Source organism: Odocoileus virginianus, chromosome 11 (assembly GCF_023699985.2).
Source record: "Odocoileus virginianus isolate 20LAN1187 ecotype Illinois chromosome 11, Ovbor_1.2, whole genome shotgun sequence".
Taxonomy (NCBI): domain Eukaryota; kingdom Metazoa; phylum Chordata; class Mammalia; order Artiodactyla; family Cervidae; genus Odocoileus; species Odocoileus virginianus.
Window position 1 is genome coordinate 43,246,285 of NC_069684.1, and position 26,794 is coordinate 43,273,078.

Here is a 26,794-nt window from a genome sequence, read left to right on the forward strand (position 1 = left end):
ATAAATGACAGTACCATTACCAAGTAGGCAGTCAGTAAAAATGGTCAAATATGTACTACTTTACAGATATAATGAAGTACATATAACTGTTGGATTTAAGAAATAATACAGTTGCATTTACATAGGCCTAGAAAAGAATTATTTCTAGTGATTCAAAGGAGAATTTATTTTCAATAGAACTAAGCTGTGTTGTAACACTACTATAATACTGTTTGCTAAAAGCAGAATTTAATGTCTTGGAATCCATTCCTGCAGGGGCAAAAGGAGTATACTATTGAGAACTATTACTGACAGTGTTCATTTAAGCGTCTTAAAGAGTTGCAAAACAGAAGCTGGAATTCTTGGTTTCACTGTTGACATTTTATTTAAAAGAATTTAAAAATCACTTATTTCCTCTCACGACATAATGCATTTTTATTACCTGTAGCAGAAGGCACACTTGAGTTCAGGATAACTTGGAATATGTTATCCTGAAGGATTCTTTGATGAAGAACAACACTATTAATATTAATGGAGAAAATAACTCCCTAAATTCAATCACTATGGCTGATATGTAACTGCAAAACAATGTCCTAAGGGACAAATAAATGGAGATTTAAGAATCAGGTGGCATATGGAGCTGACAGTAAGAGATACACACATTCCTGGAAATTAAAAATTCAGACTTGATTCTGGAAAAATTAACATTTTGAATATATGTTAATTATTGGTTCAAATACATTATTGAAAACAATTTATCCTCTGTAACACTGTACCAGTTTTAAAAATTCAATTTGCAACATATTGTACCTCAGTTAAAATGATCCCTTACTCTTATACAAAGCAATTCTAGGTTTTTTAAGTGTTCAACCTTAGGATATTTTTTAAAGATCCAATTCAAACTTTTCTTTCTCTTCTTGGGCACTTGCCAATTGATTTAACTTCTGATCCTTTCAACTTGGCTGACCCACTCATTCACTAAATGCTACACACAAACTGAAAGAAGTTGTCTATGGCTGGAATTCTTCTCTCCTTTTTTTGAAGGAGCTGGCTTTTTTAATATATTCTTTTATTTACTGGCTGTGCTGGGTCTTCATTGCTGTGAGGACTTTTCTCTAGTTGGGATGAGCAGGGGCTATTTTTTAGTTGTGGTGCTTGGGATTTTCACTGAAGCAGCTTCTCTTGCTGCGGTGCACAGGCTATAGAGTGTGCAGGCTTTAATAGTTGTGGTTCCCAGGGTCCAGAGTACAGGCTCAACAGACGTGGTTGGTTGAGCCTGTACTCAAAAAAATTGGACTAAGTGTGAAATGCTAAACTCTAAAACTCCTAAAAGATAACATAAAAAAAAATTTAGGTGATCTTGGGTTTGGCAATGACTTTTTAGATTCAACAGCAAAGGCACAATCCATGAAAGAAATAATTGATAAATTGAAGAATTGATAATTGAAGAAATTCAATTGATAATTGAATTGATAATTGAAGAAATAATTGATAAATTGAAGTTAATCAAAATTAAAAACTTCTGCTCTATGAAAGATACTGTCAAGCAAACAAGAAGGTAAGTCACAGACTGGGAGAAATATTTGCAAAATACAGAACAGATAAAGAATTATTATCTAAAATATACAAAGACTCTTAAAACTCAATGATAAGAAAATGAACCACTTGGTTAAAAAATGGGTATAAGATTTGAACAGGCAACTCACTGATGAAGATATACAGATGGCAAATAAGCATTATGAAAAGATGCCTCACATCATGTGTCATTAGGAAACTGTAAATTAAAACAACAATGAAATACCATTATACCACCTATTAAAACAACAATGAAATACCATTATACCACCTATCAGAAAGATCAAAACACTGGCAATACCAGATGCCTAAGAGAATGTGAGACAACAGGAACTCTCATTTGTTGTTGATGGAAGTGTAAAATGGAACAGTCAATTTGAAAGATAGTTTGGTGGTTTCTTACAAACTAAATATACCCCTAATCACATGATCCAGCAATTGTACTCTTCAGTATTTATCCAAAAGAGTTGAAAAGTTAGATCCTCACAAAAACCTGCATATGGATGGTTTATTTATAATTGTTAAAACTTGGGAGTACTCAAGATGTCCTTCATTAGGTGAATGGATAAGTAAACTGTGATATAGATATGCAGTGGAATATTTTTTAGCACTAAAAACAAATGGGCTATTAAATGTGAAAAGACATGAAGGAAACTGACATGCATCTTAGTAAAAGACGTCAATCTGAAAAGGCTATATATAGTATCATTCCAACAATACAACATTCTGGAAAGTTGCTGTTGTCCACTCACTTAGTCATATCCAAATCTTTGTGACTGTAGCACACCAGGTTTCCCTGTCATAACCATGGAGACAGTAAAAAAAATCAGTGGTTGCCAGGGGTTGGGAAAAAGGAGTAAGAATAGGTGGAGCTAGAGGATTTTTGGGAGCAGTGAAATTACTCTGTATGATACTATAATGGTGGATATGTGTCATCATACATTTGTTCAAACCCACAGAATGTAAAATACCAAGAGTGAACCTTAATGTAAACTATAGATTCTGGGTGACAGTGATATGTAGGTTCAGTTAGAACAAAGTATCATTCTGGGGATGTTAATAATGGAGAGGCTGTGTGTGGGAAGGGAAGGGGGGATATAGGAACTACCTATACTTTTTCCTTAATTTTGCTGTGAACCTAGAACTGCTCTAAGAAAGTCTACTTAAACAAACAAACAACTTAGGAATTGTGAGTCCTTGGGGAATTGATTATCAGGATGGGGATAGAACAAAAGTGGAAGCAAGGACACCCGTTACAGGGCTACTGTAATCATCTAGGCAAGAAATGATGCTGAGGGCATATGCACATCAGCATTAAAGATCATGGGTATTGTATTTGGGATACATTTTGAAGCCAGAATCAATAAAACTTGCTGATGTGTTGGGTTAGGGAGCTAAAAGGAAGAGAATAGTCAATGATGACTTCTAGGTTTTGGCAACTGAGTTGCCATCAGCTGAAATGAGGAAGCCTGGGACAGAAATAAATATAAGTGAAGACAGGAGTCAGAGATAACTCTGATATTGTATTTACATGGGATTTTAATATTTACTGAATTTTCCAATTGGAATGCAGCTCCTTATGCAGTCATTATCAAGAGCCATGGGACTTCCCACATGATGCAGTGGTAAAGAAACCACCTGCCAATGCAGGAGACGTAGGGTAAGTGGGTGGGTTTGATCCCTGGGTCAGGAAGATCCCCTGGAAGAGGAAATGGCAAATGGCAACCCACTTGAGTTTTCTGGCCTGGAAAATTCCATGGACAGAGGAGTCTGGCTGACTATAGACCATGGGGTCACAAAAAGTTGGACACAACTGAGCACATACGCATTCATTGAGTCATGACACAGATCATTTTCATTCATTGAGTCATGACACAGATCATTTCCAACATAAATGTTTGTACAATAACCTGCCTCTGACCCAAACTTTTGTGTATTTGCCTTTTTGCATCATCATTGCTGATTTAAGCACATCACTGAATGTGCAAGATTATTATCTAATGGTCAATTACCAAGAGAGTGGTAGAGCAGCCTCCTTATTCAGAGACTTGGCTATACTTCCTTAAATTATTCTTCACATTCTCCTAATCTGCTCTGGTTGAAATAAGACCCTTCCATTTAACATCCATGAACTGTCTGTTCACCCTTCAGTGACATTTCTGTTTTATATACTAGCTGTTGTTATGCTGACACAGACTGTTACAGTTTTCAACAATCTAGCAAGTAAGTCTGCCTAGAGCGTCTTTGTGATCAATAGCATTGCTCACATTTCAGGTTCAGTTTTATAATACTGAAAATATTCCCAGATAGAATTATTCAGGAATAAAAAAAATCACCAAGAGTTAGTTGTTGTACTTACCTTGAATAAAATATTGAATATGAGCTCCTTGAAGAGACAAAGCCTGAGGTGCATATACATGGACCCTTTTGTTCTGTTGCACCTGGCCTGCCATATACACAAGTGACTGATCTCCAGCATTTTCTATGACTTTTTCCTTGCAAAAGTCTGATTGTAACTTGGGGACATGCAAAGATTTTTCAAAGGGGATATTAAAAAGATCCCTCTTGGATTTAGCATACAAGCTCCAACTTGCCATACACAGAGGAGGCCTGGGTTGGCTTCTAGGACACTTTCAAAAGCATCAGTGACGTGGCTTTTGGTTCACACTGTGTTGTTGTCTCTCTGGGATCTCATTCAAGGAGGGTGAGCAGCAACATACAATCTTGGAATCCCTGATCCTCAGACTGAATACCATCAGATGACTTAGAAATTTTGCTTTTAACTCTTTGACTCTGTTTACTGAATGTAAGAATGAAGGAATGAAACCTAGGCTAGCTCTCTGATGGCAACAAAAATTTCCTACAGGACCATAAAAATTGAGAACCCAAAAAGTAGGAAAATGTGACTGAATTGGTGACAACAATTTTTAATTTTGTAAGTATTACTATGGTTAGTACTGCTGATTTAGTGGTGTAATGTAAAAGGTGAAGAAGAACCAAATAAAATTTCTGTTAGTATAAATAACTCTCAGTAAGTTCAAACTACTTATAATAATTATTATAATAGATAATATGAGACAACTAGAAAATGACAAATTCATAAAAATAATATTGGAACATATGATGAATTACATATATTGAATGTAATAGTGCCTTGAATTACAATAGTGATCTTGAACTCAATATCCTTTAATTCCAAAGGATATAAGAGGCTCCAAAGTCATACGTTCCACAGCGGAGAGGTGTACCTCCCTTTTATAGGCCAGTAATTTGCTAAAATGTCCTAATGATACATGATGTTGAACATCTTTTCGTATACTTACTTGCCATCTGTGAGGCAAATCTTAGGTGAAGTGTCTATACAGATCTTTTGTCTATTCTTAATTGGTTGATTTGTTTTTCACTGTTGAGTGTTAAGAATTCTTTGTATATTCTGGATACTAGTCAATTTTCAGTTACTTATGTATTTTGATATTATGCTCCCAGTCTGTGATTTGTCCTCTCACTCGCATAACAGTGTTTTTCACAGATCCCAAAGATTTAATTTTAATAAACTGACATCCATTTTTTCTTTCATGCCTTTAGTTTTGAATCTAAAAACATATCACCAAACCAAAGGTCATCCAAATTTTCTCCTATGTTATTCTCTAAGAATTCACAGTTTAGCATTTTATATTTAGGTGAATGATCCATTTTGAGGTAATTTTTTAAAAAGGTGTAAGGTCTGTATGTAGATTCATGTTTTTCTTCCATTTTTTGAATGTGGGCCTTCAGTTCTTTCAGCAACATTCTTGGGGAAGACTATCCTTTCTCCATTGACTTGTTTTGCCCTTTGTCAAATATAAGCTGACTATAAATTTACGTGGATATAATTCTGGGCTCTCTATTCAACTGATGTATATATGTATTTTCTTATCAGTATTATACTGTTTTGATTACAGTAGCTTATATGCAGAGTACATCATGCAAAATGCTGGGCTGGATGAAGCTCAAGCTGGAATCAAGATTTTTGGGAGAAATAGCAGTGACCTCAGATAAGCAGATGACACCACCCTAACAGCAGAAAGTGAAGAGGAACCAAAGAGCCTCTTAATGAAGGTGAAAGAGGAGAGCAAAAAACTGGCTTAAAACTCAACATTCAACACACTAAGATCATAGCATCTAGTCCCGTGTGTGTGTGTGTGTGTGTGTGTGTGTGTGTGTGTGTGAATCGCTCAGTCATGTCCAACTCTTTGTGACCCTATGGTCTCTAAACTGTTAAGCTCCTCTGTCCATAGAATTTTCCAGGCAAGTACAGTGAAGTGGGTTGCCATTCCCTTCTCCAGGGGATCTTCCCGACCCAGGGATTGAACCCAGGTCTCCCACATTGTGGTCATATTCTCTTCCATCTGAGCCACCAGGGAATCTGACCACATTACTTCATAGCAAACGGATGGGGAAAAAACAGCAACAGTGACATACTTTATTTTCTTGGGTTCCAAAATCATTATGGATGGTGACTGCAGCCATGACATTAAAAGACACTTGCTCCTTGGAAGAAAAGCTATAACAAACCTAGATAGCATATTAAAAAGCAGAGACATCACTTTGTCTACAGAAGTCCATTTAGTCAAAGCTATGATTTTTTCCAGTAGTCATATAAGGATGTTATAGTTGGACCATAAAGAAGGCTGAGTGCCAAAGAAATGATGCTTTCAAACCGTGGTGCTGGAGGAGACTCTTGACTTTGGACTGCAAGGAGATCAAATCAGTCAATACTAAAGAAATCAACCCTGAATATTCATTGGAAGGATTGATGCTAAAGCTGAAGCTCCAATACTTTGCCCACCTGATGCAAAGAGCTGACCCATTGGAAAAGACCCTGATGCTGGGAAACACTGAGGCAGGAGGAGAAGTGGGCAACAGAGGATGAGATGATTGGATGGCATGACCTACTCAATGGATACGAGTTTGAAGAAGCTCCAGGAGATGGTGAAGGATAGGGAAGCCTGGCATGCTGCAGTCCATGGGTTTGCAAAGAGTTAGACATGACTGAGTGACTGAACATGAACATAGTCCTCTGACTTTGTGGTTCTTTTTCAGTATTGTGGTAGTTATTCTGTGTCATTTGTCCTTCCCATAAATTTTAGAATTAATTTCTCAATATCCACAAAATAATTTGCTGGGATTTTCATTTGGACTATGTTAAATCTATAGATCTAGTATTGAAGAACTAACTTCTTCACAATATTCTCTTCCTATCTCCATACATGAAATATTCCCTGCATTTATCATGATCTTTATTTTTTTCAGCAAATACTGAAACTGCTTCAGTATTTTCCCCATATTAATCTTGTGTATATTTTGTTAGACTTAAATCTATATGTAATAGCATTTAACTTTTTGTGCTAATGAAATGGCATTGTGTTTCTAATTTCAAATTCCATTTGTTTATTGCTAATATATAAGAAATCAGTTGACTTCTGTGCATTAACCTTATATACTGCAGCTATATTATTGCAGCTTATTAATTTTAAGAGCTTTGTTGCTGTGAATGTTGATTCCTTGTGATTTTCTACATAGAAAATCATGTCATATGTGAACAAAGACAATTTTATTTCTTCCTTACCAATTTCCTTCCCAATTTGTAATATTTTTTTTACTTTATTTTTTATTTGAAGGATAACTGCTGTACAGAATTTTGTTTTCTAACAACATGAATCAGCCATAGGTGTCCATATGTCCCTGCCTCTTGAGCATCTGTCCCATGTCCTTCACCATCCCACCCCTCTAGGCTGATACAGAGCCCCTGAGACATACAGCACAGTTTGTGCATGTTTAATTTCCTTTTCTTGTCATTATGTTAGCTAGGTCCTTCAGTAAGATGTTGAAGAGAAGTAGTGAGAGGGAACATCTCAAAGAGAAACCATCTATTAGTAGTATTTCACTGTTAAGTATGATATTAGCTGTAGGTTTTTGGTAAATGTGCTTTATCAGTAAGATGAGGAAGTTCCTCTCTATTCCTAGTTTGCTGACAATTTTTATCTTTGAATGAGTGTTGGATTTTCTCACATTTTTTCTGCTTCTATTGATAAGAGTATATTATTTTTAAACAGTTGATTAAGGAATGTTGAACTAGCATTGTGTACATGGAATAAATTCCACTTGGTTGTGGTATATACTTCTTATTATACAATTGTTGGATGCCATATATTCTAATTTATTGAAAAATTTGCAGCTGTAGTTCATGAGAGACATTTGTTTGCCTTTCCTGCAATGACTTCGTCAGGTTTGGGTATTAAAGTAATGCTGGATTCATAGACTGAGTTATTCATAGGAAGTAGGCCCTCTGCTATTTTCAGGAAAAATAGTAAAAGAAAAAAATTGGTATAATTTCTCCCTTAAATGCTTGCTGGAATTCCTCAGTGAATTCATCTAGGATTTTGCTATTTTGGAATGTTATTTGTTTTATATTTAAATTCTTTTGTTGAATAGATTGGTTAATCTTTAATAACAGATACAATCCTGTTCATTAACACACATAGGCATAGCCATATTAATTACTTTTTGGGTGAGTTTTGGTAGATTGTGTCTTTCACAAAGCTTATTCATGTAGTTTTTCATATTTGTGGGCATAGAGTTGTTCACAACATTCCTTTCTTATCAAATTAACGCCCATGTGATCAGTGGCAATGGTTCCTCTTTTATTTCTGCTACTAGTCATTTGTATCTGCTCTCTAACTAGAGGGGCTTCCCTGGTGGCTCAGGCTGCGAAGAACCTGCCTGCAATGCCGGAGACCTGGCTTGATCCCTGGGTGGGGAAGATCTTCTGGAGAAGGGAATGGCCACCCACTCCAGTATTCTTGCCTGGACAGAATTTCATGGATTGAGGAGCAAGTTTATCAACCTTACTGATTTTTTTCCAACAACCAGCTCTCAGTGTCATTGTATTTCTCTATCACTTTACTGTTTTCAGTTTCATTGATTTCTGCTCTAATTTTTATTTTCTTCTGGGTTTTCTTCTAGTTTTCTAATATTAAAGTTTAGATTATTGACTTTAGGTTTTCCTAATGTATGTATCAATGCATGTATTTATAAATTGCCAAGCGCAGCTTTCACTGCATCCACAAATTGTGATAACATGCATTTTTCATTTAACTTGAAATATTTTACAATTACTCTTGAAACTTTTTTTTGACCCATACATTATTTAGAAATGTGTTGGTTAACTCTTAAGTATTTTGATGTTTTCCATCTATCATTCCACTACTGGTATCTAGTTTAATCCCACCGTGGTCTGGGAATACTTCATATAATTTCCATTGAAATTGTTTTAAATTTATTAAGGTGTTATTTTGTGGCCCCAAATGTGTTCTTTCTGAGTGCATTCATGGGAATTTGAGGAGAAAGTATATTTTGCTGCTATCGGATGAAGCAGTTTATGATATCAATTAAATCCAGTCGATTAATGGCACTCTTTGGTTCAGTTATGTTCTTACTGATCTTCTGTCTATTAGATCTGTCAGTCAGTGACGGAGGTGTGCTAAAGACTACAACTGTAATGGAGTGTTCGTCTATTTCTCCTTGTAGTTCCATCAGTTTTTGCCTCATATTTTGATGCTCTGTTGTGCACACACATTAAGGATTGCTATGTCTTCATGAATAATTGATCTCTTTATCATTACATAACGTTGCTCCTCATCTCTGATAATTTTCCTTGATCTGGAGCTGGCTTTGCCGGAATTTAATACAGCTACCCATTGACTACACTAAAGCCTTTGACAGTGGTTCACAATGAACTGTGGAAAATTCTTGAAGAGATGGGAATACCAGACCACCTGACCTGCCTCCTGAGAAGCCTATATGTAGGTCAAAAAGCCACAGTTAGAACCAGACATGGAATATGGACTGAATCAAAATTGGGAAAGCAGTACATCAAGGCTGTATATTGTCACCCTGCTTATTTAATTATATGCAGAGTACATCATGTGAAATTCTAGAATCAAGATTTCTGGGAGGAACATCAACAACCTCAGTTATGCAGATGACACCATCCTTACGACAGAAAGTAAAGAGGACCTAAAGAGCCTCTTGATGAAAGTGAAAGGGGAGAGTGAAAAAGTTAGCTTAAAATTCAACATTCAAAAACCAAAGATAATGGTATCTGACCCCATCACTTCATGGCAAACAGATGGGGAAACAATGGAAACAGTGAGACTTTATTTTCTTGGGCTCCAAAATCACTGCACCCAGTGACCACAGCCATGAAATTAAAAGACACTTGCTCCTTGGAAGAAAAGCTATGACAAACCTAGAGAGCATATTAAAAAAACAAAGATATCACTTTGCCTACAAAAGTCTGTACAGTCAAAGCTATGGTTTTTCAAGTAGTCATGTATGGGTGTGAGATTTGGACCATGAAGAAGGCTGAGTGCCAAAGAAATGATGCCTTCGAATGGCTGGAGAAGACTCTTGAGAGTCTGTTGGACAGTAAGGAAATTAAACCAGTCAATCCTAAAGGAAATCAACCCTGAATATTCATTGGAAGGACTGATGCTGAAGCTGAAGCTCCAATACTTTGGCCACCTGATGAGAAGAGCCGACTCATTGGGAAAGCCCCAGAAGTTGAGAAAGATTGAAGGTGGGGAAAGGGGATAACAGAGGACAAGATGGTTGGATGACATCACCGACCCAATGGCCATGAGTTTGAGCAAGTTCCAGATGTTGAAAGACAGGGAAGCTTGGCATGCCGCAGTTCATGGGGTTGAAAAGAATCAGACACAGCTGAGCAGCTGAACAACAGCAATAACAACTCCACCTATCTTCTGACTAGCATTAGCATCCCTTTACTTTCTCCATTGCTCTACTTTACTTTTAATCTTTACCTCTGTCTTTATACTTAACATGAGTTTCTTAATACATAATTAGGTCTTTGTTTTCATTCACTCTGACACTCTCTCCCTTTTAATTGGTGTCTTTAGGCCTCCACTGTTTAAAGAGATAGTAATATAGCTGGATTAATATTTGCCATATTTTTTTCATAGTTTTCTATTTGTTGCCATTGCTCTGATTCTTTTCCTTTTCATTATTTTTTCTATTTTTCTACCTTCTAGTTTCCCATTGAGAATTTTTACTATTCCTTTTGTTCACCTTTCTTAACATATTAATTCTATTTTATTTTAAACTTTCCTTTCGGTTTGCAATATATATTTACATCTAATCAGACTCCTCTTTCAAATCACACTATACTACTCCATTCAATTACCTTATAATAGATTATTCCCAATGCCTTCTCCTTTCTGTACCTTTAAACTGCTTTTACTCATTCCACTTACCCTTAATCTACAAGCACAGAACACACTGTTGCTGTTATCATTTGAATGATAATTAAAAATAAAAAAATAGATCTGAGTTTCTGATCTATACCATTTCCCTCCTTCTGAAGATTTTCTACATTTCTTTCAAGTTTCCTGATGACAAAGTTCCTCAATTTTTGTTTGTCTGAGACAGTGTCCATTTCTCCTGTGCTTATAAAGGATCAGTTTGCTGGACAGAATTCTAAAGTTTTTTTTTTTTTTTCTTTCAACACAAAATATTTCACTTTACTCTCTTGCTTATATGACTTCTAAAGAAAAGTCTGATGCAATTGTTAATCTATTTCCTCCCTATGTAAAGTGCTTTTTTTCCTCTGGCTTCTTTGAAGATTTTCACTTTGTTTCCACTTTCTGAAATTTGAATGTGTTATGTCTAGGTTTAGATGTTTTGATATTTACTCTGGTTGGTGTTCTCTGAGCTTCCTGGCTCTCAGTTAAGCTATTAATTTTCAGAAATGATGGGTCATCACTGCTTCAAATATTTCTTCTCTTCTTGCTCTCTTCTTTGTGTCTCTGGTATTCCTATCATATGTATGTGACCCCTTTAGTAATTATTTCACAGCTCTTGTCTTTTTCATCCTTTTCTCTTTGCAGTTGGGCTTTGGAAATTTCTATTGACATTTTTTCAAGCTCACTGATTATTTGCTTGGCCAAGTCCAGTCTATTTATGAGTGTATCAAATGCACTCTTCATTTAATGTTAAGGCATTTTTTACTCTAACATTTTCTTCTGACTCTTAGACTCTTTGAGTTTCTAGATTTCTGCTTATACCTCTATTCTTTATATCTTTATGTTGCTCATTTCCTCCATTAGAAGCCTTAGCACATTTTTCATATTTGTTTCAAATCCTTGATTTGCTAATTTCAACATCTTGGCCATACTTGAGTCTGATTTTGATGCTTAATGTGTCTCTTTGAGCTGCTTTTTTTTTTTTTTTTCTTTTACTCTATGTGCAATTTTTTGTTGAAGCCAGACATCATGTATAGGGTAAAAGGCCCTGAGGTAAACAGGGGTTTGTTGTATGGTTTTATGCATATCTAGCTAGAGGTTAAGCTGTATTTACTGCTTTCTTTTGTTATATCAGAGGATAAACTCTCCTCTGCTTTCCTTGTTTTTGTCTCCCCAGTTGTCTTCAGGTTTCCCTTAGGCTTTTAAAACACAACGTTATTTATTTTTGGTTGTGCTGGGCCTTCATTGCTGCAAGGGCTTTTCTCTAACGGGCAAGTGGCGAGCGGCAGGGGCTACTCTGTCGAGGTGCACAGGCCTCTCATTGCAGTGGCTTCTCTAGGCCTCCTGGCCTTTAGTAGTTGCAGTTCCCGGGCCTAGAGCACAGGCTTAACAACTGTGGCACATGGGGATTGGCATGAGGGATCTTCCTGACCAGGGATCAAACACATGTCTCCTGCATTGGCAGGTGGATTCTTGTCCACTGAGCCACCAGGGAAGCCCTCCATTAGGCTTCCTAATGAGGATTGAGATGTGCAGTTTTTTCCTTTGCAGTTCCCTGTTGTTTAGACTATTAATATTGTGGTTGATGCAGAGGGAGTGGAAACATTACTGTAGTTCTAGGATTAGATGCCATTCTTTTCCTGAGCCTGTGGTCTGGGGCTGTAACCTTTACAAATTCCTCTCCAACTGTTTTTTTTTTTTTCCCCCTCACTTGGGTGAGACCAGGATTAGAATTTGGTATTTCCTTTTCTTTGTGTTGGTGAGGTTCCTGTATAACTCTAATCAGTTTCTCTTAAAGGCAGCTCTTGTTAGGAGGATGAGAATGTTCTGAGAGTATTTGAAAATAGTTCCTTTTTCCCTTCCCCTGAGAGATGTACAAAGGGATTTCTCTTCGAACTTCACTGTGAGAATCGGGTAGAATTGGAGGTAAAATTCACAAGTCTGTGGTGTCCCCTCAAGACCAGGCTCCCTTGGAGTCTTAACTTTCTCTGAACCTCCAGCAATTTGTCAATTACAGGTTAAGTTTCTTACCCCAGTATTGGTTTCTTGGAGGTTTCTGCTCTTGGGTTTCTGGTAAGTTGTGATTCCCTGTATTCACCTCTCTGTCTCTTCAGTTTTGGGAACTCACAGCATCTTGCCTAGTGACTTCATTCTGAGATGAATGTAGGAAAAATTGTTGATTTTCAGTTTATTCAGCTCTTTTTCGTATTGTGAGATTGTGAGTGACAACTTCTGAGATCTCTCAATGCTGGACTGGAAGTTTTGATTCATTTTTTAAAACTATTATTGATTTTTCTTACTGTATATGTAAACACATTAAATTTTAATTTAAAAACAGATAAGCATAAAAATATAAAATCAACAGAATTTCAGCATTCATAAACAAACTACTGTTGATATTCATGTATATATCTTTCAGTCTTCTACCTACACATCTGCCTGTCCCTCTGTCATGTCTATCTATCTAGCTACATATCTATCCATCCACCTACCTATCTATTTACTTATGCATCTTGCAACAACCAAAGAATTAAAATGGACCTTTGGACCTAAGAGTGTAAGACTGTATGCAAATATATGGTCATATTACCTTTTAAAAATTGTTTGAAAACTTAATAGGTAAAAATATAAATGTTTCCCATTACATTTTTTACTTCTTTGATATTTTCTCACTGATGTATGAGTTCTACATATAAATAAGATTACTCCTTTATTATATATGATAACATTTCTACATATAAATAAAATTACTCCTTTATTATATGTGATAACATTTCTACATATAAATAAGATTACTCCTTTATTATATGTGATAACATATAATATAATATCATTCACCTGTCTCTCTATTTTATTTTGAGGTCTGCATTGCTTTTGAACCTAAATTAAAGAGACTGAGTTGATGGTTTTGTGTGATAAACAAAAGTCTGGAGTAACTTAAGTTGAATCATGAATATAACAAGTTAGTGAAAATAATAAATCGAAAATCAAAATTATGGATAAAATAATGGAGTGTTAACACTATGGAAGTTAATTTAGCATCACTATATAATGAAACCTTCTACTGTCGTGTAACAGAATACTAATACAGTAATGAGGATAAACAAATTACAACTATATACAATAATATGAAAGACTCTCAAAAGAAGATGTTTGAATATGAAAAGAGTGACATTAATAATTCCATTTATATAAAGACAAAAATAAGCAAACGTATCCATGGTATGAGAAGGTACCACTGACCGAGGCAGCAGTGACTGGAATGGTCCCTGGTAGGGCTCTGGGATCCTGGTGTCTTTGTTGTTGTTCAGTCACTCAGTTGTGTCTGACTCTTTGTGACCCCATGGACTGCAGCATGCCAGGCTTCCTTGTCCTTCACCATGTCCTGGAGCTTGCTCAAACTCACGTCCGTTGAGTCGGTGATGCGGTCCAACCATCTCATCCTCTGTTGTCCCCTTCTTCTCCTGCCTTCAATCATTTCTAGCATCAAGGACTTTTGCAATGAGTCGGCTCTTCTCATCAGGTGGCAAAAATATTGGAGCTTCAGCTTCAGCATCAGTCCTTCCAATGAATATTCAGGGCTGATTTCCTTTAGGATTGACTGGTGTGATCTTACAGTCCAAGGGACTCTCAGAGTCTTCTCCAGCACCATAGTTTGAAGGCATCAATTCTTTGGCGCTAAGCCTTTTTTTATTGTCCAGCTCTCACATTTGTATATGACTACTGGAAAAACCATAATTTTGACTAAATGGGCTTTTGTAGGCAAGATAATGTTTCTGCTTTTTAATATGCTGTCTAGGTTTGTCATTGCTTTGCCAGTCAAGGCTGGTGAACTGGTTCTGTTCAATTCATGAAAATTCATTGTGCACTTAAGCTTCGTGCAATTATCTGTATGTAGGCCATCCTTTAGAAAATTATTATTGAGATATAATTGACATATAACATTATATCACTTCAAGTGTACAGCATAATGATTCAATATGTGTATATATTGCAAAATGATATTACAATATACATATATATTGCAAAACCAGATAAGTCTATTTAACATTCATCACCACAGTTTAAACTTCTTTCCTCATGATGAGTATTTTTAAAATCTACTGTCTTAGCAACTTTTCAATATATACTTTGGTATTAGTGACTAAATATGATTCTACACATAAGTGAAATGATATTGTGTTGGTCATTCTCCAGCCTATTTCACATGCCCATGCTGTCACAAATGGCAAGATTTCATTCTTTTCATGACTGAATTATAAATGTGTTTGTGTATGTATATGTGTACACAAACACTTACATATGTACATGCATAAGGGACACTCATTTTATCACACTTTTTATTGTTCTTAACAGATGTCATGTGCACGTCAGTGCCCAGTCATGTCCCACTCTTTATGCAGCCCCATGGATCACAGCTCACCAGGCTCCTCTGTCCATGGGACTTTCCAGGCAAAAATAGAATACTGGAGTGGGTTGCCATTTCCTCCTCCAGGGGATCTTCCTGACCCAGGGATTGAACCCACATACTTCTCTTGCATCTCCTGCATTGGCAGGCAGATTCTTTACCACTGTGCCAGCTGGGGAGCTACAGATACTGCATCATTGTATGAACTGTGTCAGCCCTGTGTCAAGCAAATCTATCAGCACCATTAATCCCCATTATTCACACAGTACTTGTACATTCTGTGTTTTTGAGTCACAGTTTGGTAATTCTCACAATATTTCAAACTTTTTCATTATTGTTATATTTGTTATGGGGATCTGTGATCTTTGACACTATTACTATGACTTGCTGAAGGCTCAGATGATGGTTAGCAGTTTTGAGCAGAAAATATTTTTAAATAAAGACATGGACATTAGTTTTCAGACGTCATGCTATTGCACACTTAATAGATCACCATATCATGTAAACATGACTTTTATATACACTGGTAAAGCAAACATTCTGTATGATTTGTTTATTGTGGTACTCTAGAACTAAACCTACACTATCCCTGAGGTATGCCTGTGTCCCACATTTTCTTTATTCACTCACCCATCAATGAACACTGAGGTTGCATCTATTGTAAATAATGCTGCATTGAAAATGAGGGTGTTTTTTAAGTTCATGTTTTCATTTAGTTTGGATAAATACCCCAAAGTGGAACTACTGGATCATACTGCAGTTTTATTTTTAATGCTTTGAGAAACCTCCTTACTGTTTCCATAGTGGTTGCACCAACTTACATTCCCACCAAGACAATGCACAGAATTACTTTTGCTCCATATGCTTACCAACACTCATTATCTCTTATCTTTTTAGAACTGCCATTCTAACTGGTGTGAGGTGCTATTTCATTACAGATTCGGTATGCATTTCTAGTATGTATGGTATACTTCAATACATATTTTTTAAAAATATCTGTATCTTAACCTGATATCAGGTTCCCCTCTACCCTCCTCAACAAAAATGTGCCAAGGGGATACCTGCCACAGTGTATCTGCAAGAATATTTATAATTGTGGTCTTGTGCTTTATAGTTTGTGGTATAAATAATGTTCACCCATAGTACTGTCTCAAAGTATAACCCTAGAGCTCCCACAGGTCACTATGGATTTCCAAGGTGAGAGGAGAGGTGATTCACTCTATATGGCTGACTCTACCTTGCACATATGAATGTGCCCAGAATTAAACTGGCTCAGGTTCCCTACACTCCATCTCTTTAGATCAACTTTCAAAGTCATGGTTAACTAACTTGATGGCAGGAGTCCTTTCACAAAGAACACATATATAAAATCATCATATTGTACACTTTAAGTATCTTACAATTTAGTTTGTCAAGTATACCTCCATGAAGATGAAAAAATGTAACAAACAAAAAACCAAAGTCAGTTCTAAGGATATAAAATGGCACCACAGTAGGGCTGTAAGGAACAAGTTTGGTTCAAGATCAGCACCATTCTACTGTGAAAGGCCAGTTCATTAGACTTTTTTTCCCTCCATGATAGGTGTATTTTCTTAGAATCACTTAGCTCTAATTCAGTAGGTTATAAAAACTTTGAATCTTATTGAACTTCTCAAACTTCTTATGCAAATCTATAACCTCTTCTTGAGGTTATAGATTTTAAAGCCCAAATTTTAATGGGCTTTGTGCATATACACACATGCTTCACTGGACTTCTCCACACTAATTTATGCAAAGGAAAAAAAAAAAAAGATTTACAGGAAATGCATACAAAATTTCAGACAAACGCTCTGATTTTCAAGAAATTATAATCTGAAAATATTAAAACAAGTACTAGGAAGTCAGTGTCAATGAAACTCTTCAGCACTGTGACAAAGAGAATTTTTACTTCAATTTAACTAGTCACTCAATGGAGAAGGAAATGGCAACCCACTCCAGGATTCTTGCCTTGAGAATATCATGGATGGAGGAGCCTGGTGGGCTACAGTCCAGGGGGGCGAAGAGTCAGACACGAATGAGCAACTTGGCATCCAACTAGTTGCTCGAACTCAGTTAATATAGACTAAGATGGTTAGATCATTGCTGACTCAATGGACATGAATTTGAACAAACTCTGGGAAACAGTGGAGAGACAGGAGCCTTCTGTGCTGCAGTCCATGAGGTCACAAAGAGCTGGACACGACTTAGTGACTGAACAACAACAAGAATCCATTAGCCCTTGAAGGGGCTTTATAAAAGTACCAAAACACTAAATACAAAAGTCAACCCAAATCCCAAATTATCTCTGACATTTGTTACAATTTGATCTATTTCCCCTACTATTATCTTGAGTACAGTAAGCCCCCCACATATAAATGAGTTCTGTTCCAAGAACACCTTGGGAAGTCTAATTTTTTTCATTAAGTCCAACATTTTTAGCCTATGTACCCAACTGACACCACTGGCTATCTAGTACTGCACTGTAACAGGTTTACAACACTTTGCACACAAATAATACATAAAAACAAATAAAAAATAAAGAAAACATTTTTAATCTTACAGTATCTTGAAACGTACAGTAGAACAGTACAACAACTGGCATGTAGGGCTGGCATCAAGTGAACAGGTAAGAAGAGGTACTGACTGGAGGAGAGAGAGGAAGTGGGAGATGGTAGAGCTGAAGGACTGTCAGCAATAAGAGATGGTGGGCAAGCTGAAATTTCATTCATGCCTCAAGTTGATGGCAAAAATTCTGGTTCCTTGAATTTTTGGATTCAATTCTATCTTCTTGAAAAAATGATCCAGGGATGTCTGGGGAGTAGCTCTTTTTTCTCATCATAGATGACATGGTGGCACTGGATTTCACTCTGAACGGCTGCTACAACCTTCATATGCCATTCTGTGTTTGGGTCCTGTGCCTCAAAAGCTAACCGTGCCTTCTCAAATAAAGAAAATCCCCGTGCCATTTCCTGTGTTGTAAATCTCTTGTTCATTAGTTACTTCTTCTTTCTCTTGTCCCTCTTTGTCCTTTCCCTGGGCTCCAATTCCATCAGGTTTTCATCAGTAAGCGCCCTGTGCTGTGCAGCAAGGAGTTCAGTGAAGCTGCCCTCTTGCAGATCGATTAATAGCTTGAAATAAATATACTGTACTAATGTACTCTATACATTACTGTACACGAAAGCATACAAAATCGCAACCACTTGTAGAGGATGCATGCATGTGACAATGTACGCCAGACGAGTGAACTAACTTACATGTTCAGACATGAGGGCGCACATTCTCAAGTTTGCAACTTGAAGGTTCATATGTAGGGACTTACTGTAGTTAGTGTTTGACAATTCTGCCTGGAGTCCTTAATAACTGAAGTCCTTCTCAGTGTTATGACTTTTTTTTTTCTGGAGTAAACATGGACATACTTAGGGAACCTAATTTATTTCAAAAAGGTATTAAATGCAATAAATGAGTATACTGTGTTAAGTGACTTCATTTTTAAAAAATCACATTACATATATTTTATACATCTCTAAGTATAAACTCATAATATTTTATAATATTCTAAGTATACTTTAAAGATTCTCAGCTTCTGTTTGAGATTTCCCCTTCCTGACTATATTTCTGACTAATTGTTTCCAACCTATTTTAATTAAATAAACGGCAGCATCAAACCAGATCAAATCAAAGCAAACCAAACAAAATGCAATATAGTATATCACCTTGACTTAAACTAGTAAAAGCTTTAAAAGGATTAAATGTTCTCTGCTAAGGTTTAACAGTAGGATTATGCAAGAGGAAATAAAATTTAAAAAATCAACGAATAGTACTGCTAGGATAACTCCATTTTTTTAAAAACAAAGATACTTAAAATATTCATAAATCTAAAGCAATACAGGAAAAATATAATTATATAGCTTAAAAGTGTTTTAGTTAAATTGTGTTATAAATCTGTGAAATTTGAATAGTCTTTTATTCCAATGAGAATATTAATTTCTATACTTTAAAAACATGCAGTAGTGTGTTCACAATTTTATAATAAGACTTTTCCAAAACCAAAATAAAAATAAAGACATTTTTGGAGGTATAGTTATCTTAAAAAGTTCTTCTTATTATTGTTTAATTAACACTACAGTCAATGAATAGAAATATAGCTTGTGTATTTTGCTGGGGAAATAGTCATTAAAAGCTCTTTTAGGAGTGTCTTGCTTAACAATCCTGCCAGCATCACCTCTGTCAATTAACGCTCAGTAAGCACTCAGAATTCTAAAACCCAGACACAAGGCAGGACCTGTGTGACTAATACAGCCTCCAGACAAGTGTCATCACTTCACATGTACCTGGAACCACTTCAAAAACATTTCTTTAATGGGATACAAAGTTGTAATATAAAAAATAAATAACTGAAGGTAGGGTTGGATTAGGTGCATTCCATTCTCAGAAACATGCAGATAACCCAAAGCTCTATTTTTTTTTCCCTCTAGGAAATAAACAGTAACCAAGAATTGCATAACATGTTCATTTTAAGAGTTATAAAGCCCCGCAGAAGCATCCACAAATTGAATAAGGAAAATGGAACTAACAGCTTCAGGATGGTTTCTGCCTCCAGGTGCTCTTTGGGAGGACTTTCTAACTGAACATCTAGTGAGGGGTACAGCAGGGGCCCCCTGGGATGGGGAACATTCACATGTGCCTTGCTCTGTGAAGAAACAGGACTGGAGCCTCCTCACAGTGGTTACAGGGAGCATAGAAGGCATGGGACTGGTTGAGTATTTCCTGGGCGACTGAACTGGCAAGTGTGCTGAGGTGGGATCAATTTACATGATCTGAGAGCATGAGTTTTTGCTGTGGAGTAGATGTGGGCAGAGAATGGGATCTGACATGGAGCAAGTACTCTTGAGTTGCCAAGAGTCATCAGATTCAAACTAGGCTAGAGATGGGCCGTCAGATGTCCAGGAGCATAAAGTGTATGAACATGAGGACATAATTTATTAATCAGTTTCTAGAGATGGCTTAAAACAAGCAAAAATCCTACTTTATATCCTTGCAATACTTATGCATGTGACCTCACAATTCTTTTTACACCATGAGCAGTAAAACTCAAGCTGAATTTTGAGACAGTTAAAGTCTCAATTCTATTTCTTGTGAATTCAAAAAAATTCCATATGAAATCTGACAGTTGGATTAATATCTAGAATTTAAATATATATAAAATTTAAATTTTAATCATATATATATAGACATATGTATACAAACCTTTGGAAAACAGACCTATTTTGGCCAGTTCCCACAAGTAGTTGAGAGGAAAATTTTAAGATATTCTCAAAGAATCTTAATTCATCTCTTGCTGTGATCCTGTTATTTAATAATACTATATAAATATCATTCTCTAGGTCTGTGTTTAAAGATATATGCTCATAACCATTGTTTAACTCCTTACACAAAGATTTCTGGTATTAATCAAGGTTGTTTGTTATTTGTTACTCTGGCTTATATGGTTTAACACTACTATTACTATAACATTACTATATAAGAAAACCAGCTAAGTTATTGTATGTATAATCAATGACCAGTTACATCAATAGAAGTATGAGGTAAGCTGAAGCAGAGCCACCTAAAATGTTTCCATTAAAGCTGAGACTCAAGGCAGGTTATTAGTAGGTTTTAAAAAAGAAAAATTAGTGGAGGAATAACATTTTAACTCATACTTTTACTATAAATTCAGAAAAAATGTAGATTGGAAGCCATGCAAAACTATTCTGTTGCAGACTTCTTTCCTTCAAGTGTATGAAAGTATCAAGCACCTCAGAAGCAAAAAGTGAGTATGCAAGTAATGTCATGTTGGAAAAATGCACTTATAAATTAAATACTATAGTATTGAACTCTAGTCACTTTATATAAAACTGGCACTCTTTTTCTAAACTCACCAAGACTTCCAGAAAAAAAAAAAACAAAAAACGGAATGATTACATTCTTCCTCTACTTTCCAAAGGCTGAAATTATGAATTCAGACAATGTTGGTGCATGTGCTTGCTCACCACAGGTCTGTGTACATCCCAGAACGCTCTCTCTTGACTATCAAGGATCTTCCTTTCAATCTTGTCTCTCTTCTTGTCCACTCTGTTAACATCACAACAATGAACAGTAAGCAGTGTTAATCACAGTGCCTCTGTGGACAAAAGGCCACGACTTGAACAAATCTTCCAAAGACTCACAAGGACTCACTTTGCTTGTGCTTCTGCTTGCATAAAAATGAACTCCCACTTCCGGGCAAATGCTCTCTGTAGCCTGGCCAAGCTCTCCTGTAAAATATACCACGGAGAAGACATTCTGGAGCTCAGCCTTACTATGCCCCCTTCTAGTTTCTCTACCATATGTGAAAAGTGAACGTGGAAATCGCTCAGTCATGTCCAACTCTGCGACCCCATGGACTACACAGTCCATGGAATTCTCCAGACCAGAATATTGGTGTGGGCAGCCTTTCCCTTCTCCAGGAACTCTTCCCAATCCAGGGATCGAACCCAGGTCTTCCGCATCGCAGGCGGATTCTTTACCAGCACAGCCACAGGGAAGACCAAAAGCAATCGGTTTCTGTCCGGTTGTACCATATGTACTTACCAGGAAAACAAGTCAAAATTTCTTGGAGTAAGTGTACTTGGAATGATAAGTCATGCTCACTAAATGCAGCTAATCCTCAAATTAACAGTCATAGAGGACATAGGAAAGCCTATTACAAACATCAATATTAGCGAATATAACTAAAAACCCAAAATACTAAACCTACATTAAAAAGTGCTCAAGAGTAATCCATTGGATTTTTCTCTGCCCATTTTCTGAACAAGAAATCAGTACATTTCTACTACTGACTCAGTACGTTTATCTGGTTTTTGAGAAAAATGTAAACCTTTGGCCCCCTACTACCCATTTACAGATAGTGCTTTAAGGTTAGTAAATCAGAAGATAGCAATCACCTGAATAGATTACATGAGGTCAATTTAATCTGCTGATGGTGACCAACCTAAAGACTTTGCAAAAACCATTTTCCCAGTGTAAACACTGTTTAATTCTCTAAGTTTGGATATCTTCATTATATATAGCATATGTACGTACACACATACATATATATATATATATATATATATATAACATATGTATATGTATGCACAGAAAGATTTTGGGCTTCCTGGTGGCTCAGTGGCAAAGAATCTGCCTGCCAACGCAGGAGATGTGGGTTCGATCTCTGGGTCAGGAAAATCCCCTGAAGAAGGAAATGGAAACCCACTCCAGTACCCTTGCCTGGCATAAATCCCATGGACAGAGGAGCCTGGAGGGCTACATTCAGGAGTCACAAAGAGACACGACTTAGTGACTAAAAACTAATGACAACATACATAAAACTTTTACATTAAAGTCAATTTTAGCAAATAATATATACTTCCTACTTACTCTCCGAATTTGTGTATTTAGAATTTCATCATCATCACTGTGAATGATGAGGAGTAAGCAAGTAAGGGATATAGTAATTATGCTGTCCCTCCCTGGAAATCTGATCTCTAAGATTCATGAATGTAGAAAGTTCAGAGTGCCCAGAAATGACCACAGGCCTTGTTCTTGCTCATCTTACACCCCTCTTTGCCAGGATGTCCTTGGTACTTACAGCTTCATAGTCGGCCAGCTCCAGCCTTGCTTTGTTTTGCATTGTTCTTTTGCAGAGGTAAACCGCTGAAAGGGGAAAAAAACACAATCATTTCTTGCCTGCTTATTTACACTGAGGCACTAAAAATAAAAAATAGAGCATTATAAACCAAAGCATATTGGTCTTTGTCATTTTTCCGCAAGTTGTGAATTTCTGATTTTATCATTTTTTTTGGACAAAACAAATAATCTGTAACATCATTACTGAAATTCAGTGAAGAGAAAGTGTTAGTTGCTCAGTAGTGTCCAACTCTGTGTGACCCCAAGGACTGTATCCTACTAGGCTCCTCTGTCCATGGAATTCTACAGACAAGAATACTAGAGTGGGTTGCTATTCCCTTCTCCAGGGGAATCTTCCCAACCCAGGAATTGAACCCAGGTCTCCTTAATTACGGGCAGATTCTTTACTATCTGAGCCACTCAAACACAGTGGCAATTTTAAAAGGTGCTATAAGAAAATAGACACGTTTAGAACCTTGGTAACCATTTCATATATCATTAAAAGTTCTCTCAGGGTACTGTCCTAGCCTCTAGACAGGATTTAACCTCCAAAGAGCACTCAGCAAGTGCTCAGTCATGTTCCAGTGATTCCATTCTATGAAATTCCTCTTGACACATTTTAACTCCAAGGCATTTCATCTGGTGATTTGAACTGAACAGTCAGTCAGCTGGGCAGAAGAATTCTAGGTCCTTTCTTTAAACTAAGCAGAGATGCTGTTCTTTCCCAGCTGGTAAACTATATCTAAAAGAGAAAGGTTTATGATGGCTTTGCAATTCTGGCCCTTTGCCTCCCATGCCAGGAAATCAGCCTGAGGAATAGTACTGGAGCTTGACAAATAGCATGGTGATGGGGGAGTGCAGTGTGTTATCACTTACTTTTATGATAACAGCTGCCCAAAGTGTCACAGAGAATCTAAGGAGCCACAGCAGGAGACTGAGCAGTCTTGGAATAATATCTCTAGGTTTGAAGAGAAACTTTCTTTAACAAGAACCTGACACCTTAGACTTAGCATGAAAGCATAGCTCAGGTCAGTCACAGAAAACTTATCTTGCCAGAATTTGTTCTATAACAATGATAGAAATGCAAAGGCACAGCACATTTGTTTTTATTTTGTTGTTATTGTTCAGTGCTAAGTCATGTCCAACTCCTTGCAAACCCGAAGACTGTAGCCCATCAGGCTCCTCTGTCCGTGGGATTTCCCAGAGAAGAACATTGGAGTGGGTTGCCATTTCTATCTCTGGGGGATCTTTCTGACCCAGGGATGAAACCTGTGTCTCCTTCATCGCAGGTGGATTCTTTACCACTTAGCCACCAAGGAAGCCCCACAATTGGTGTGTGTTGTGTTTCAGTCACTAAGTCGAGTCCAACTCTTGTGACCCCATGGACTGTAGCCTGCCAGGCTCCTCTGTGCATGGGATTCACCAGGCAAGAATATTGGAGTGGGTTTCCATTTCCTTCTCCAGGGGATCTTCCTGACCCAGGAATTGAACCCAGGTCTCCTGCATTGCAGGCAGATTCTTTACCAACTGAGCTACAAAGGAAGCCCCACATTTGGTATATGTCTTTAATAGCTGAGAAAAGTAGCAGCTATTCAATATATTATTGAAAGTCTTTACTGAATGCTCTGCTAAGTTAGATATCAGCAATCTTCTATTTATCTCACTTTTTCGTGTGTTGAAAACTTGCCCCATAACTTGTGACCTTGGCTGGACAAATACTGTCACTCTCTGGAACTCAGCTGCCTCATCTTTAGCTGAAATGGTCAAACTGGATGACCTCTCAGGTTCCCTCCAGCTCTGAAATTCCATTACTGGATAAAGTCATGATTTCACACTGACATGGACATTCTGAGTCAAGGAAGAGTTGAAGGGCATGCAATTGGTATGTGAAAAGAAAATCTGGATCCTTGCCAGGTGTTCAAGTTTACTCTCTGACTTCACCTTTCTTCAGGGTTCCCACAAAAGCTTTTGTCTAGTGTGATTTAAAACAATCTAAATCTCCTTCAAAGGGGATGACAGAGGATGAGATGGTTGGATGGCATCACTGAATCAATGGACATGAGTTTGAGCAAGCTCCAGAAGATGGTGAAGGACAGGGAAGCCTAGCGTGCTGCAATCCATGGGGTTGCAAAGAGTCGGACATGACTAAGCGACTGAATAACAACAAAATCTCCTTTCTGTTAAGAGAATGTAGAAACAAAATACTAAAGTCCCCACAACCTCTCCATGCTCAAGGAAAATGTGAAATCAGACATCCAAATTTCTTGTTAAGCAGGTTTTAATTAAAAGAAAAAATTTTTTGGCAAATCACTTGGACTTAGAAGTATTCTTATTTCAGCTCTATGCCACAAAAAATTTCTATTATCTATCCAGAAAGCCATAGGACATAGAATATTTAGCACCTAGGGTATGAAGTTTCTGTCTCTTAACTTCCCAGGCTGAGAAAATTTCAAAGACCCAAAACTGGCTGAACAACAGTCTGCACCTTACTAGCCACTCTATATTAAAACAATGAAAAATAATGCCTCTGTTGTTGATTTGTGTATTCACTAAGATTTTTTTTTTTCAGCTTTAATTACTAGACTTGAGAAAATCGAGTCTTCATGAAATAGTATTGCTAATTCATAGATGAACTGCAGCATACCAGCTTCCCTGTCCTTCACCATCTCCCGGAGCTTGCTCAAACTCATGTCCATTGAGTCAGTGATGCCATGATCTTTTTTGAATGTTGAGTTTTAAGCCAGCTTTTTCATTCCCCTCCTTCACCTTCATCAAGAGGCTCTTTAGTTCCTCTTCAATGAAATAAATGTGCTTCCTGTAGTTATTAAGCCTAAGCAAAATGGGAAATTTGGTTGTACACTGACATTGTCAAAGCCCTTTTTATTGTTGTTGTTTAGTTGCTACATTGTGTCCAAACCTTTTACAACCCAATGGACTGTAGCCTGCCAGGTTCCTCTATGGAGGGATTCTCCAGGCAAGAATACTGGAGTGGGTTGCCACTTTTTCCACTAGGGGATCTTCTCTGCCAGGGATCAAACTCGCCTCTCTTATGTCTCTTGCACTGGCAGGTAGTTTCTTTACCACTGAGCTACCTGGGAAGTCCCAGAGCCTTTCTATATAGGCTAAAGGTCCTCAAAACATCCTGGAGGAAATAGAGCATTGGCTGAATATTTTGGGGCACAAACTATCATTATGCAAGATAATGCAAATTCTGAACACTTTTCATTGTTAAATTGTTAAAAAGTTCCTTATGTTGAGAACATGTCTGCCTTTCTGCAGTTGGCATACATTGGTATCAGTTGCCCCTAGGAAGAGATGAGTGAGGCATTTGCCTACAGGGTAAGTCTGCTGCTGCTGCTGCTAAGTCACTTCAGTCGTGTCCGACTCTGTGCGACCCCATAGACGGCAGCCCACCAGGCTCCCCCGTCCCTGGGATTCTCCAGGCAAGATCACTGGAGTGGGTTGCCATTTCCTTCTCCAAAGCATGAAAGTGAAAAGTGAAAGTGAAGTCACTCAGTCGTGTCTGACTCTTAGCGACCCCAGACTGCAGCCTACCAGGCTCCTCCATCCATGGGATTTTCCAGGCAAGAGTACTGGAGTGGGGTGCCATTGCCTGCTCTGCAGGGTAAGTCTAGAGAGTGCCCAAAAACCCATTAATCAAGGGAAAAAAAATAAACTTTAATGTAACATATGCAAAAACAAAACTTCAAAAATTCTACAATGAACAAAATAAAAAGTATTCAATAAGGACATGCTCCAACAGGGCCAGGATTTGGGTGAAGTGAATGAGGTGAGTCATAAAAGTATAGCATCAGCTCCTGTCTTT

The 26,794-nt window shown here is 37.3% G+C and overlaps 1 protein-coding gene across 5 annotated transcripts in view; it reads right to left on the reverse strand.

The window, feature by feature from the left end:
• Positions 1 to 26,794, reverse strand: part of RGS7 (regulator of G protein signaling 7) — a 438,315-nt gene that overhangs the window by 40,393 nt on the left and 371,128 nt on the right. For all 5 annotated transcript variants that reach the window (XM_070474353.1, XM_020874166.2, XM_020874165.2 and 2 more), the window contains 3 exons: positions 22,931 to 22,995; positions 21,499 to 21,575; positions 21,312 to 21,393 (listed from right to left, as the gene is read on the reverse strand). In XM_070474353.1, the coding sequence (XP_070330454.1) occupies positions 21,312 to 21,393; positions 21,499 to 21,575; positions 22,931 to 22,995 (224 nt within the window). The remainder of the gene's footprint in view (positions 1 to 21,311; positions 21,394 to 21,498; positions 21,576 to 22,930; positions 22,996 to 26,794) is intronic.